At 40.6% G+C, this 15,508-nt stretch overlaps 2 protein-coding genes across 6 annotated transcripts; one reads left to right on the forward strand and one right to left on the reverse strand.

The window, feature by feature from the left end:
• Positions 1-409: 409 nt before the first annotated feature.
• Positions 410-4,543, forward strand: pou5f3 (POU domain, class 5, transcription factor 3). Of its 2 annotated transcripts, none has more exons than XM_084382486.1 (5): positions 410-1,741; positions 1,877-1,988; positions 2,260-2,390; positions 3,030-3,194; positions 3,260-3,440. In XM_084382486.1, exons 1-5 carry the CDS (start codon positions 983-985, stop codon positions 3,338-3,340), a joined length of 1,248 nt encoding a protein of 415 aa, XP_084238612.1. In that variant the 5' UTR covers positions 410-982; the 3' UTR covers positions 3,341-3,440. The 2 variants fall into 2 exon arrangements, with proteins under 2 accessions (XP_084238612.1, XP_084238611.1); XM_084382485.1 differs by having other exon boundaries at positions 416-1,741; positions 3,280-4,543.
• fut7 (fucosyltransferase 7 (alpha (1,3) fucosyltransferase)) lies at positions 3,821-11,905 on the reverse strand. 4 transcript variants are annotated; one of them, XM_084382490.1, is made up of 4 exons: positions 11,681-11,905; positions 9,801-9,833; positions 9,266-9,382; positions 3,821-8,022 (listed from the first exon to the last, which is right to left on the reverse strand). In XM_084382490.1, the coding sequence occupies exons 3-4, from the start codon at positions 9,266-9,268 to the stop codon at positions 6,952-6,954; spliced, it is 1,074 nt and encodes a 357-aa protein (XP_084238616.1). In that variant the 5' UTR covers positions 9,269-9,382; positions 9,801-9,833; positions 11,681-11,905; the 3' UTR covers positions 3,821-6,951. The 4 variants fall into 4 exon arrangements, with proteins under 4 accessions (XP_084238616.1, XP_084238613.1, XP_084238615.1 ...); XM_084382487.1 differs by lacking the exon at positions 9,801-9,833; XM_084382489.1 differs by having other exon boundaries at positions 9,266-9,833.
• Between the last annotated feature and the right edge of the window lie 3,603 nt (positions 11,906-15,508).

Consider the following 15,508-nt stretch of genomic DNA (forward strand, 5'->3'; position numbering starts at 1 on the left):
ATGTTGCTCTGACTGACAATTTCTGATTCTTCTATCATTACACAGCCTTTTTCTATCTGCGGTGTTTGTGTTTCCGACGAGCTGTCATCTTCGTTTGTTTCCAATCAAATGCGGTCCGATTAATTAAGCTATGTTAATGTGTTCTATCACAGCAATTCACACAACGTCACTTTATTTTATTTAGTTTACATGGAAGTGATTTGAACGAACTCAGCCTCAATGGCAGGGATTTTAATATCAAAGCCATGTCTTTACAGGGGAATAAATTAAACAAACCGAGCATTATGATTCATGCATGAGGTGCGCAACTTACAGTGTGAGGCTACAATATGTATTTACAGGAGCAGCGGCCCGTGCCTGTTTAGCAATGTAAATATGCTTCTCCAAGTGAATTCAAACTGTTGGATTGTTGATATTTTTCCACGGTGGTGATTCTGGATTGCGCGTAATTAGTTTCATTCGCCTTAAAAAGCAGGGATCTGAGAAGGTATTGCGGCCAAAATGGCTCAAAGTTGATGTCAAAACACGCCCACTACTTTGGTGAGGAATCAAGGTCATTCACAAATTCACCATCAGCTGTGCGCAATTGTCTGCGCCAGCCAATGGGCGAGGAGAGAAGGCGATCTGCGACACCCGCAGCTGTGATTAGGAAAACCTGTGGAGCCGAGGCAGGACAGGGGCATTTGAGCTTGAAGGTGAGGAGAGTGTTGGTGTTTCAGACTGGACTTCATGGAGTAGGCCGCAGGCGTATTTGGTGGTTATGTTGCACCAAAAAACGGCAAGGTCTATATTTTTGCGCAGTTTCCCTCAAAGCGGACCTTCCTCTGGATAGCTTCTTCTTCCTCTCTCATCCCTCTTTGGTTCGTGCGTAAACTTGGAACGGATGAGCAGCCCCAGCAGTCACCACTAACTTTTTTTTTTTTTTTTTTTTTTTTTTTTTTTTACTTTTAAATCTTGGACCCGCTCTCACACCGTTTGGAAGATGTCCGATAGATCGCAGAGTCCGGAGTGCCAGAGCCGGCCCTATGACTTCAGCCGGACCAACCTTTGCACCCAGAGTTTGGGTCATGAGAGTTTGGGCAGCGCCGCGTCATTCCAGCTTCCTCACGGCGTCCTGCCGGACCCGAGCCTCTTCTACAACAAAACCGCGTACGGTGGCATCACACCGGCATCCGCGCAGACCTTTTTCCCTTTCCCATCTGTCGCCTGTGACTACAGGGGCTCCGACGCGCAGGCTGGAGATTTTGGGCAACCCAAGCACTGGTATCCCTTCGCTGCGCCCGAGTACACCGGCCAGGTACCCGGCGTAACAGCAGCTACCCAGCCTATCAACCTGAGTCCCCCTATAGCCGAGACCCGGGAGCAAATCAAGCTGCCAGAAATAAAGACTGAGAAGGACACTGGTGATGACTACTCAACGGAGATAAAGATTCAGCAGTACCCAACTCCCCCAACCTCCGCCGCCATGCCCCACGGCGTCTTCTACCCCACGGCCTGGAACCCGTCATTCTGGCCCGGGATCACCCACATCACCCCACCCGGCAGCAGCAATCAAAATCCCTCAACATCATCCGCATCCTCGCCCTCCATGTCCCCTTCACCGCCAAGCAACGGGCTTCCGGGGAACGCGTTTTTCAGCGTGAACCCGAGCCAGGCTGCCCCCGGGCCGCAGACGCAGAACCCGGCCTCCTCCACGCGGAGCAGCGGCTCGTCCAGCGGCGGGTGCAGCGACTCCGAGGAGGTAAGAACAGCCACTGAAACAGGCCTCCAATTTTGTCTGTCTTTTGTGAGACACGATGCAGCGTGGAGGGAATCTGAGGAATATCTGACTGAACGACAGTTTCCATCTAAAATGTTTATTTGCTGTGTTCAATAGGAGAATCTGTCCACAGAGGAACTGGAGCAGTTCGCCAAGGAGCTTAAACACAAGCGCATAACCTTGGGTTTCACTCAAGCTGATGTTGGCCTTGCCCTGGGTAACCTTTATGGTAAGTTTATATTCATCTTACTTCAGAGTTCTATTGTGACCTGTGACCCATGACACCACATTCAAACCTGAGAAGCTGTCATTCTGACATATTTTGTAGATCTATTGCCTATTTTGATATTTGGATGCGCACTTCATGACCTTCTGATCTATTCTGTGGATTTCACAGCATGGACTAAAACAAACGCCTTAAATGTTGGTCTATTGGCTTTTAAGTCAACCATCTTCCATTCATCGCCGGTTGATATTCAGTGTTTTGTGTTTCTGTGTAGGTAAAATGTTCAGCCAGACAACCATCTGCCGCTTCGAGGCTCTGCAGCTGAGCTTCAAGAACATGTGCAAGCTGAAGCCCCTTCTCCAGAGATGGCTGAACGAGGCAGAGACCTCGGACAATCCCCAGGATGTAAGTCTGCAACTCTTGACATCTGCCAACTAGTTTGCAAGACAACAGATGATCAGCAAGCTTCGTGGAATTGTTTGGTAGCTAACTTCCTGCTGAGCTGACCTGAACCAAGGCCCTCTGCTCTTCTGAGGTGGAACATGCCATCTAGTGGCCATGATCAAGCTGTTTAGTGCTCACAAGAGACCTACATTGAAGCTTTACCTCAATTCTTCACAATATCTCATGATATAGTGGTAGATTTTGGGATGTGTTACATCAAGATATAGAATAAGTGTTGTCTTTTCCTGGTTTCAAAGGTTGCATTGAAATAAATTGTCATTTTCTGAACTTACCAGACTGTTCTGATACTTTCCTTCACCAACTTGGTCATTATATCCACATAATTGAGGTATTGGGTCAAAAATATTGTGCTATTTGATTAGTCACCCAGTTTTAAGGGTAGGGAAGCTGGTTCTGGAGAAATATAGTTAATTAGTCTAATTTCCAGGTCGTCAAAAACCTACGTTTCGGGTCAGAATTTTGGACCCAACGTGTCTGACTTGGGAATTTGACAACCTGGGAATGAGACCCAACAATCACATATCTCTCTCCAGATTTGTCTTACCTTTTTTGTGCTTTTTGTGTTTCTGATTTCCTCAGATGTACAAGATCGAGCGGGTATTTGTGGACACCAGAAAAAGAAAGAGGAGGACCAGTCTGGAGGGAGCCGTGCGCTCGGCTCTGGAGTCTTACTTTATCAAGTGCCCCAAGCCCAACACCCAGGAGATCACGCACATCTCAGATGACCTGGGTCTGGAAAGAGATGTAAGTACAAACTCCTAAATTGGTTCTTTTTTGTTAAGGAATAGTTTGTCACGTTTTTTTAAAAGACAAATGCCGTTCTTGACAGGTGGTGCGAGTTTGGTTCTGCAACCGGCGACAGAAAGGAAAGCGCCTGGCCCTGCCTCTAGACGAGGAGTGCGATGGCCAGTACTACGAGCAGAGCCCGTCCCCGCTGAACATGGCCCCCTCTCCCATTCCCAGTCAGGGCTTCCCTGCTTCCGGCTACCCCGGTGCCCCTCCTCCTACACTCTACATGCCCCAGCTGCATCGGCCCGACATCCTGAAACAGTCCCTGCACCCCGGACTGATTAGTCACCTGACTGGATAAACATGCTCAGGTTATCTCGGACAGAACCACAGATTGCCTTCTCAAAGCCTCTCGGTCCAACCCCAACTCGTGCTGAAAACAAGCCTCTGCATCCAGGAACCAGATCGACCGATCATATCAGTGGGAGGTTGGAAGTGTTGGAGCTCTTCTGGGTGCAGCAGTGAGATGGGTCAAAGTGGTTTCTTGTTCCTGTTTTAGATGGTGACCTAAACAAAGAGGAACATGTAAACTGAATATTGATGAAATGTGGCTTTTTGTGTTCTTGAATAGTGCATAGTAAGTTATTCCATAGGCGTTAATCATTGCAGAGGTAGAACAATGTGCTGCTACAGTGTAAATAGTCCAGTTGTGAATGTGAGCAGGGTATTCCTTCCACTTACACTAAATCTTGAGGAGGTTTTCTGTGGCGCAGATGAGAAAAGATCTATATCATCAAGGGAATCTTAGTGTGAGCTTCTTTTAAACGGAATTCATCGTCGTCAGTTTTGTCAATGTTTGTGCAATACTTCTGTATCCCATCTGGACAGAGCAGCTAGTCATTAGCTGAACTGTACTGCCACTAATCCCAGGTGTATTTTTCCATTTTGGTATTGCACAAAGTTGCTTTTGTAATGTTGAATTTTTTTTAAATGTCCCATTTGTATACAGACCCCAGATTTTTGCCCTGTGGTGGTTGTTTGTCATTGACCATGTTTTAGCAAATATTCTTATGTTCAATGGGAGACAGTGAGATTTAAAGTATTTAGAGGGAGTGTGACTAATGATTTGTTACTCTAAGCTGCTAATTCTGCTGATTGCACGATGTCAATGTTTTCTCAGTGTCTCATGTGAATGATGGTGAGTTATGCTTGACCTGATTCGGATCAATTATGCTGTTAGGTTGAGGCTACAACAGCCAAAAAACGATGTCAATACCTCCCATTTTATTTTTTATTGTAAAGGGTTTTAATGTTCATGACATGTTGAGTAACACTCGATACTTAAAGTTTGGGTGAAGAATTTCTCATGTCTGGTGGTGTGGTTTCATTTTGACTCAAGTCCGTTATAGAGATAAAGACATTAAAGGGCAACTCCACTAATTTTGCATAATGTGTACTTACAGGTCTTGGGGAGTACAACTGTATATGTGAAAAATGTAGTTTAAAACCTTTTGTGGCCCAAGAGGAAGCTGCTAAATTGCATTGTGGGTAATGTAGGCACTAGGTTTTGAAAAGCAGCATATGTGGTTAACATGGGTCTCCTCTGGACTGTTGGACAAATGTTCCAAATGAATACAGATGAACCAGAGATGTCACCTTTTTATTCCACACGGTCTCCTTTTTTCAAAACATGGCAACTACATTACCCACAATGCAACTAAGCCACTGAGTGACATCACTGGAGGCAATTGATCGGATTACATGCCGCTTCATCTGGAGCCACAAAAGGCTTGATACTCCTTTTTTCACATATGCAGTGGTCTTCCCTAACCTGCAAGCACTTTAATGTGTAAAACTGGTGGACTTACCCTTTTTAAATGTAGTTTTTTTTTACTACACCTCATATGACATAGCAGTCCTTTTTAGATGACCACAGACAATTGGCGAGACCAAGCTTATGCATTGTCAATAAAACACTATCAGCAATATCAGCCTTTAGTGTGAACGATAAGATAATCTTGCCTTGTGAACAATTTTACTGACATATTTATCAATGTGAGTGCAATTTTAAACTATCAGACTCCAAGCAGTAGTTTTTAATGTGACAGATTTTCTTAAAGGCGCTAAAGAACTTGCGTTGAAAACGATCAAGACTTCACTGCAATTATCAACAAAATCTTGCCAGTGAAGTTACGACATCTATGTGTGATTTTTCTATATTCAGGGAGCTTGCTAAACAGCTAGGTTGCCAGTTTTTACATATTGCATATTGCATAACGGCTTGTTAAAGGATGACACTTTATATTACTGACATGCTGGCTAAACTGTTAAATCTATCTCTGTATATATTAAGTAAAACTGACTTTTTATGTTGAAACTGTTGAACCATGTGTTGAGATATATGTGCAAACTTTTGAAGTTGCTTCATTTTGCCAGTAAAAGTTTTGCAACTTTTACCACCAAAAACAGTAAGTTCTCTTTTGTTGTGCAGTCTGGTAGCAGGTTGACCCCTATATTTCGTTGCTTCTGATGTGCAACTATATGTGGTTTTCTTGTGTATCAGCTGAGGAACATAAATGATAGTTTCTTTGCTCTTGAAAAGGAACCTTATCAAACTGACTCACTCCCTATCATACCTCCTGTTTTTCATTGGTTTGAGGAAGTTGATCTTTTTTCTAAGATCACAAGTATTTTTGGGGCGTCCCTGCAGTGACACTCGTTGGCAGTTTTTTTTTTTAGCAAACCATTGTTTTTATTGGTAAGGGAGCATGAACACAAGTCACAATTTATCACCCAAAACTCTGAACGGATAGTCTTAAACATTTTGAAAACCAAATACACTGCACAAAAAATTACACCAAAACAAAAATATGCTATTGTATATCAAAACATTAAACAGAGTTCTTAACTGTGAACGGTGCAGCATTATGGAATTGTAAGAATGCTAACATTTATAGGATAGGCTACATTTTTAGACCATTGCTTCATTACATTCAGCACTGATGCATCCATTGCAGCAGTGTGGCGTTGCATCAGGCTCGGGGCTGTCATTTCTTGCTCAAGTTTTCATGTTTATTGGAATCCTGTGCCTTTAGTTTCAAGGACAACGTAACAAAGCATTTACCATAGAACCAAAGACAGCATTTCTTCTATTGCGTCTTAAAGTTATCTGTAACTTTTGTGCTTTGACATGCAGTTGGCTGATTTTACCTATTTCATTTTAACCATTTTATTTTTTTTATTTTCCTTCAGTGTTTTATAAAGGTTCTTTGTGCATGTAAAAGATCTTGAAAGTTAAAAAGGCCAAAGTCCAGACCAACCTAAGCTCCTCTTTCCCACAGAAAACACTGCTTCTGAAACGCCTCATCAGTAGTACTGCCTTTAATTCTGTTACTTTGTGACATCACAGTACCTCACCATGCGAAAAATGTGCGTATTTTAATGGTAGTTTGCCACTTGATTAAATTAGAGTTGATTTAGCACAGCTGCTCTGTTGTTGGTGGTGGTGCTGTGTCAGGCATGTGTAAACTGACCAATCAGAGCAGGCCAGGTTTTTGGAAGGGAGGGGCTTAAAGAGACAGGAGGTAAAAGATGTGTTTTTGAGCATTAAGGCATGTAAACCCTTTCAAGTAGTCACCCAAAATAGAATTATGAAGCTGAAAATGAGCATGATATGTCTCCTTTAAGTCCTGATGCAAAATATAAGGTCATAATGGTCAAATTTATTTATGTGATAAAATATCAGGGAAAAATTAACCACAACTATGCAAGCCTAAGTGTTATTGACCCAGGCCTCTAGGTCCGAGTAAACTTTCTGCTGAGGTAAACTGTTGTACTGTGAGCAGATCTTACACAGTCTCTCTCTCCAGTCTGTGTACAACTTCACCTTCCACTGTTGTTTCCAGGTGAAATATTCACTGTAGCGTTTCTTGTCCTCTGCAAGCTGTTGTAGATACTCTCCCAAGTCTTTTACAGATGCAAACTCGTCAACATGGATGAAAGAATTAGGAGGAAGCACAGCTTTGTAATCACCTAACGGCGCTCCCATGACGACAGGAACCGCCCCGCCTTGGTAAGCATTCCTCCACAGCTTCTCTGTGATGTAGTCTTTGCTGAGTGAGTTCTCAAAAGCTAAATAGAAGTAGCAGCCAGAGATTGTAGGTAGGAGTGCTGTAGAGGGGAGGGGTGTCTTTGTCCAGCGACCGTAAACCTTCACAGGAACTACAGCACTGAGCTCTTTGTACACTTGGCTTCTCTTGTGCTCGCTCCTGTAGTTGCTGACTACCCAACAGACCAGAAGGCTCTTATTCAGAGGGACGTCGTCCACCAGATGTTCTTCAGCTGCCTTTGGTAGCAGCTGGCCATAGGGTATAGTGATATCAGAGTCCCTCCTGTAGGTTATGGTCATGTTGAAGAAGTTTGCATACTTCCCCAAGTTTCCATTGTAGACAGGAGCCTCGAGGGACATCCAGGCCCACCTTTGGCCTTGCGGCCGTGGGAGGTCAAAGGGCAGCTTTTGGCCCTTAACCAGCTCTCTGTTGTGAAACACCACCACATCAGCTGAAGGGAACATGGAGTGCTGGTCCACCAGTCTACAGCGAGGTATATGGTAGAGGTCCCAGCACACGTCACCACTCAGGCTGAATGACCTGCCGAAGGGCCAGTTCCAAAGCAGGATGGTTACATCTCTGCTGCTGCTCCTGTTAGAGAAGCTAGAGGGGTTTATGGGCTGGATTTTTGTCTGCCATCCATTGAGAAGACACAGTGATAAAATACAGAGAAAGGAGATGACGAAGCCCATCTTCATTGTGCTGAGGACACTCTTTTTAGTGTTATGACACCCCTGTCACAAAAGAGAATGAAGAAGTAGAATTATGGAGAAGCAATGAGAGTGTAGGATTTAGAAGTATTTAGTGGTCTGGTTGAAGATTGTTACCGACTGAACATCCCTCCTCTCACCTGAGTCTAGAGTTATTATTTGGTTTGTCTGTTCTGGGCTACTGTAGAAACATGTCAGAGCAACATGGCCATGAATGTATTCTTTAGAACTGGTGGCACTGGGGTTAAAGCACTGCAGATCTTTGTTGCATGTTATTCCCTCATCTCTCTTCCCTCATCTCATGTCATCTCTCTACTGTCAACCAGAGGCATAAAGTAACCCCCAGAAATTTTGCACAGGAATTAATGGCCAACAGTTATCAAAAATTTAAAATATACATGATTTTTGGTAATGTAGCTATAATTTGGAAAGGTCCTTTAACAATAGACACCATCAACAGGTCAGTTTACAGTTCATTTCAATTGGTTGACTTATATAAAAAAATGTAAAAGTCTTGCAGCATACATGTCAACTATCATGTCTAAACAAGACAATAAATCACTATATAGTTCTTAGAGATGGTCCATGTGGATTGAACCAATTAAGAATTTAGCACAATTTACAATACCAAGTATTAAAGGTTAAATTCTGTTCAAAGTCCTCTGCATTCATCTCAACATTTAACTTAATGATATGACTCAGATTTCCTTTTTTTAATGGAAAATGACCTTTTGTTTGGCTCTAATGTTACACTTAAGAGACAATATTGCAAATAAAACTCATTATTATATAATTCTATAATTATTCTTAATTTGTCCATAATATTTTTTTTCCAACCTTTGAGATAAAAACTGAGCCATGAGACAAACTTGGGCTTTATTAATACATGAAAAGAAAAACCCTTCATTTCATGTCAAGTTTTCATCTAAATTGTAAAGGTTTCTACAGGCGGCACACAGACAGTGAGAAAACAACTCACGCTTACTTTATACTGACATACTGTACGTAAACAGAAAAGATAAGACAGCATTTCAAAGGGGGATTCTTAGGGTGTGGTTGTTGTGACAGTAATGCAGACGGATGAAAACAGCAGCTTGCAGATTTTGCTCTAGCATCTGTGCAGACAAATGCCTGTAACTGACCAACAACGCTTAACGAACAGAAAGCAACGGAAGTAAATTACTAAAACTATAGTAAAATAAGTGAACGTCTGCTATGTCAGACTGTAACATTCTGCATATGGACCATGAATGTAATAAGAACTCACCATCAGGTACTCCAACTCAGGCTGTGACACCCAGTAGAAGAGTCTTCACCACCCTCTCAGATCATACACCATGACATGTTTCTGCTCAACAAAAAGTCTTTTGAAGCTTCCTTTTTTCTATATGGACAAAAAGAAAGAAAGCATTAAGAGAAAGTTGTGTGTACTGCCAGTCCATGAAATGCTGCTAGTTTGTAAGGAGAGATAGAAAATAATGAAACAATTGCTCAGAGGACACAAGGTGAATAATGGATCATTTGCTGGTAGAATTAGTGTCCTGATGCATTATGGTTGATGATTAGTAAGATATATTTGCATCTATAAAATTAAAATGTAATGATATAGTAATAGAAAGAAAATCCTTTTGCATTTTTAATTCTCTCTCTATGTATTTCCTCTTGGAAGGGGATATTATTAAAAAAACTTAAAGGTCAATTGTGAAACAGACCTGAAACTACAGGGTTTCATTTTGTACAACATAAGGAAATAGCCCTTCAAGTGACTCGTGTACAAACAAGGAACTGATGAAGACACTCACAGGACGTGGCAAACGCATTTACTTTTTCTTCTCCTGCAGAAAAGAAAAAGTAAGCGCACATAGCAATAAAACAAGAAGAAACAGATACTGTTAGACATATTTATTATTTCAACATTTGCACAAACCCGTGGAAACCTGTAGAAAATAACATTTTCTACATTACATTATGTCTGACAAATTGTTGCAGACCTGGGATTTGTATTTAGGACAGTGGTATTGCACTATTTTCTACATCATGTTGCTTTAATATTACTTTCAATATTAACACCCAGTAATGCTCCCTTAAGACTGCAAGCTAGTGTTTCTGCATCAATAAGTCATTTATTTGCTCTCAGGCACTTAGGAAGACCTGCTGCTGTTATTCCTCAAACTATGTGCTACAAGATAAACATACAGCAACAATATCGAGCTAATTATCTTGTGTCTTCTTCCAGGTCGCCACGGTGGAGTGGAGGTGGTGTGACACGGGCACCATTTGGCGATGCCTCGGCCAGCTCAGTCATTTGCACATTGCAATATGAGTATCTACTGCGACATTGCACAATCTAGGTCAAACTTTTTGCAATACTGGACAATTCCGACAGTCTTCACCTACTTCAAAATCGGTCAAACTTTATTTATATTAATAATACTTTAATTTATAGTTTTATTATGTCTTTGAAGTAATTTCAGTATTGTTTGGTGTTTTGCACCTACAGCCCACAGCAAAGTCCTTGTATGTGTAAACTTGCTTGGCAATAAAAGCAATTCTGATATATTTTGTATAATTTATTTGTATCAAATATTCCGTCAATTACATTTGTAAACTGTGATTTTGTTGTTTTGTTGTTTTTCCTCACTGGAACAGAGGGTCTAAGGATGAAGGATGTCGTTTCGAGGCAATGTGATTGTGATTTTGAGCTGTATAGATTAAATTGATTTGATTACATAATTTCACCCCTTTCATTGAAATGGATTTGTCCCCTCTATTCTTCCATGAAATTGGCTTTTTGTGCAATTGTGGCTATATATCATGTATCACACCTCACAGAACAGCAGCACCACAGCTCAAACCACATCAATAAATAGAAAGTGTAAAATAGAACTTCACCAACCTGCACCTGTCATCTGATAACATAAAACAAGCTGGTGAGAAAACAAGAGCTGACTTTGTTTCCCTTGTTTTGACACTTAAATCTTTACTTTAAAGTAATTCATTACATAATGAGAAAAAGTAGTTTCTGGAGGATTTACATATGCCCATACAGTCTTTCTCTCTTCTCTTTCAGGCTAACACACACACACATTTTTTTGCAATGTACAGTGGGTGAGGCACATGAAGACTGCATACACAGAAGTGCTGGTCTTCCCGGACCTGAAGGGTCTTCGTTTGTATTTGGGGTCAAATGTCAGCATATTCCAGATGTTAACCCATGCATATAAGCAAAATCATGAACAAAGAATTTCTTACAAGACTTTCATCAGATTCATTTTTTCTATGTTGTTATTTTGAAGAATTTCAGTAAAGCTTTGATTAAAGTGAACTCTTTATGAGTTGACACAAGAGCCTCCAGATATGATGGATTTGATTCAAATAATTAATTTGTAAGTGTGCCTCTACAGTCGAAACTTCAAGATGAACTCTCAACAGGATGTGGTGAAAGATTGGCACTGTGGTACTGTTGCTCTCTCCCTGGCTGTTGTAGACCGTTGCCGAGGTGCCAAGGCCATGCAAATCTACTTTCAACCCTGTATATATCAATTCCGTCACAGCAGACCAAGTACAAATACAAACCAACACACATATTTTGCACCTCTTTCCACAGAGAAATCAAACAACACATTGCAGAAGTCAGACCACATTGACCAGAGATACTTGAAACAAATCTTTCTCCACTAACCTGATCACAAGTTGAGTCCTTTGTTCTCCCCTCTCAGTCACCACAGATACCATTTTTGGTCACTGCTGGTTGGAACCTGATGATGAGCTTGAATAGTTTAAAAACCAGAAACTCAGCCCCTTTTAAGGAAGCTGAGGTGTGGCACTGTGAAAGAGTCTTGCATATGATTTGTGCTCAGCATCGTGTTAGATGCTCCCACCCTCTCTTGTCCCACATCCTCTTCAATTCCGGCGTTCTGGTCAATCTGACGCTACAATTCTTTCTGTCCTTGGCAGCACTTTGCAAGAACAACTGATCATAATCAAGAAGTGTTTGCTGCATGTGTGCACTGATGGGAAAAGAGGAAGTGCAGGCATACTGCAGAATTGAAATGGGGGTTACTCAAGGGTGATCACAGCAGTGAGTCATTGGGTGTTGTGATGTTTTGGATAACTGCACAGAAGTGATTCAATGCTGATGTGGTTAGAAGAAGAAGTTTGGGAGGAGGAAATTTGACTTGACTAGAAAGAGATACAGATGCACTTGATGTGCAGATAAATAATTCAAATGTGGCAAAGGCACTCAACTGAATGGGAAAATGGTCTGTTCTAATGACTGTATGCATGCTTAGTCTCTGCTTAGTTTCTGTGGTTGATTGTGCTCTCTTTTATTCTTTTAATGTTGTAAAATTGGACTTAATTGCACTAAAACAAGATCTCATAAATATGAAATCTTCCACCCATCAAGAATCTGTTATTTTGTCTGTAGAACGGAAAACACTGTGATAAATTTGTGTCAATCAGCGCAGAGGCAACAGTTTTGTACAATTCAATTGCTAGTATAAATGTTGGCAGTGTCTGCAAACCACAGTCGGGTGTATGTATGTTGAAAATGTATGTTTCTTTACGTTTAATTTTCCATTTGATGTTGTGGAAACCAAGCTTTTGGTCTGCTAGTTTAGGTCAAGGCACAAAAACAACATGGTTAGGAAAAGATCCTGTTTTGTCAAAAATATTCTATTTTGTGGCCACTTACATGCTACAAAAAACATGGCCATTAAAATATCCGGTCGTGTCCCGTTTACAAATGTTGAAAGGCCATCTCAAACTGCCAGATATGACACATATTGCAGAAACATTTATATGAATAAATGGAAAAAAAAAAATGTATTGGTGGTTTGCAGAAACTGCTTTGTTTGCAGAAAAATCAGATAAATGACTCATTCCTGGTAAACGGAAAACCAAATCATTTCCGACAGAGAAAAGACCTCTTATGAGTCATAAATGACACCTCATGTGGTCTTCGCTCTATTACTGTTAAGGAAGTTTCCTAGGTTGTTGTTCTTTTTTAATTCCAAGACATCTTCTGAACACCAGAACAGAGATGTCAGTATGAAACAGAATTACATTATCTAAATTGCTAACAAAATTATACCCCATCCAAATCTACAGCTTAAATTGATGTCAAGTTTGTCGTTACATAGTGACATTTATGTTGGTATACAAAAAGACCACACGAGGGGAGTGTTGCACAGATTAAGTCTGACAAGGTTGGATTACTGCTTCAAGTGTGGTTTGTTCAGGAATCTCCAATTTTAGTAGAAAATAAATAATAAGGGGAAAACAAGTACATTATAATTTAATTATTTGTCTTTGAAACACAGAAATAAATATACCTTTCTGTGCAGTTTATTCCACACCATACAACATGTACAGTACAAAATACTACATTGTGATAATAAAAACATATATAATACAGTTAAATAACATGAGAGGGCAAAATATATTATCAGATGGTTATAGGTGGATAAAAATAGCATCTGTGTCCACATTGTTGGGTGTCAACAAGCCATTTCTTGGCATCACACTTAAATGAGTGATATGATGGGAACTCTCTCATTGATTGTGGTGCCCAGTTACATTGACGTAATGCCCTGAATGAAAAGACAGCCTGGCTGAATGCAGATTTTCTGAGTGGGATTGTGCAGTCCCCCCTGACTGCACCTCTAACTTAGCAGTAGTTAAGTTGATGAAACCAGACATAGCATGCAAAATCTTATAAACTACACAGACATTTTTGTTTTCTCCTGCAATGCTTATGTTTATTTTTTTTATATGAAAAATAAAAAAGTTTCCTGCTTGATGTTTCTGAAATCCATTCAGGAAATCTTTTTTAAGACTTTTCTTTCTGAGATAAAAAAACAACAACAAACGTTTTACATCACTTACTCTGTGTTGTCTTCAAATTACATATTCATTATTCTAGTGTCTTCTGCACAGTCTTGTTAAGCTTGTTGCTTTTCATTTCACCGTACATCCTGTGGTGTGCGTGTAATGAATAAAAAAATCCTTTAATCATTAAAAACATGATCTGATGTTATTTTAAGCTGCTAGAACAAAAGTGAAGTGCTATATTTCTTGTGTTACACAGTACAACAATACACATTTCATCATTTTGTTAACACTCATTATTTTGTTTCTGGATTTTTCTGGACAAATTGAGGTGGAGAAAAACACCAGATGCCTGTCATACCATCATGATTGCAAAGAGCGAGGAGGCTTCTTAGGGCTGTGAGTGGCAGATTTTCTTGATTAGAAAGAAAAAAAGATGATTAGATCATCTGTTGGCTTTATTCACAAACAACATAACAAAGAAACAGTTACCAGGGCTGTCAGAACACGCTTTAAACGATTAATTCAATTACTCAGATTAACCTTGTACAATATATGACTGCACTTTGTGGATTCCACGTCACAGAGTCATGTATGACTGACATTCACACCCTCGTGTTTCCTCTCATGCGCCCTCGCCCATGAAGAGACACAGTTCTGTCTGGCTTTATCTCACTGTTCTCTGGTCGCAGCCTCTTTCTTTTTATGTCAGCTTGCTTCCTTGGGGGGTGTTTCACCCTCCTCTCTCCAATTATAGAAACCTCGGTGAAACCTAAGTAAATACCTGCTGCATGAGAGCATTTTCTGGCCGCCTTGAATGCTGATCGACAACTTGCGGTTGGCTGGCGGATGAGGCAAAACAAACACATCAAACTGACAGGAAGACACCAAAATACAGAGGCACCATTGACAAGATACAGAGAGACAAAGGTGGATCTGTTTTCTCATTTAGCTGCAGCGATATATCCACCACAAACATCAAAATATATACAAATTATTTTGGATACTTTAATTTGGACTTATTAAGTTCTTTCTGACATGAGAAGGAAATATACCGTATGGCCAAAAGTATGCAGAAACATACTGTTTCTGATTGGTTTTGTTTTCATTGTTTGGCCTCTTCCTTCCAGTTAAGGAAGATCTTACTGGAACATCATACAATGTGGAAACATTGCGATTCCAACTTTGTGTCGATAGTTTCGGGAAGGCCTATTTTCTGTTTCAGAGACAATTTCCCAAAGCATGAGGACATGGATTTCAGAGTTTGCTGTGAAAAACAACAAACTGCTTAACTGTCTGACTTCCTGTGCAAAGCGTTGCTCTGCCTGCCATGCTGGGGTCATGGATATTTACATTTGCATAAACCTATTTATCTAATAATTCCATTGGAAACATCTGCTGGGCCAAATCAAACCTTATGGTGGGGGCCAAACCTGGGCAGCCCTGCTCTAGATTATTTATTTTTTTTGGTTTCCAAAAATTCTTTATAAAGCTGGAAATCAGAAGAGGGGAGGCTTTATAGCAGCCTATGATTATGCCCTGAATGAGATGTTCAACAATTACATACAGCATATTTGAAATGCTCTGATGTCCAAGTACTTATATAGAGTACAAACCCATTAAATTAAGTAATTGAAGGAAATACATTCGGTCTTGTTATGGTCGCCAGAATAAAATG

This window comes from Pagrus pagrus (assembly GCF_965226575.1).
Source record: "Pagrus pagrus genome assembly, chromosome: 19".
Lineage (NCBI taxonomy): Eukaryota > Metazoa > Chordata > Actinopteri > Spariformes > Sparidae > Pagrus > Pagrus pagrus.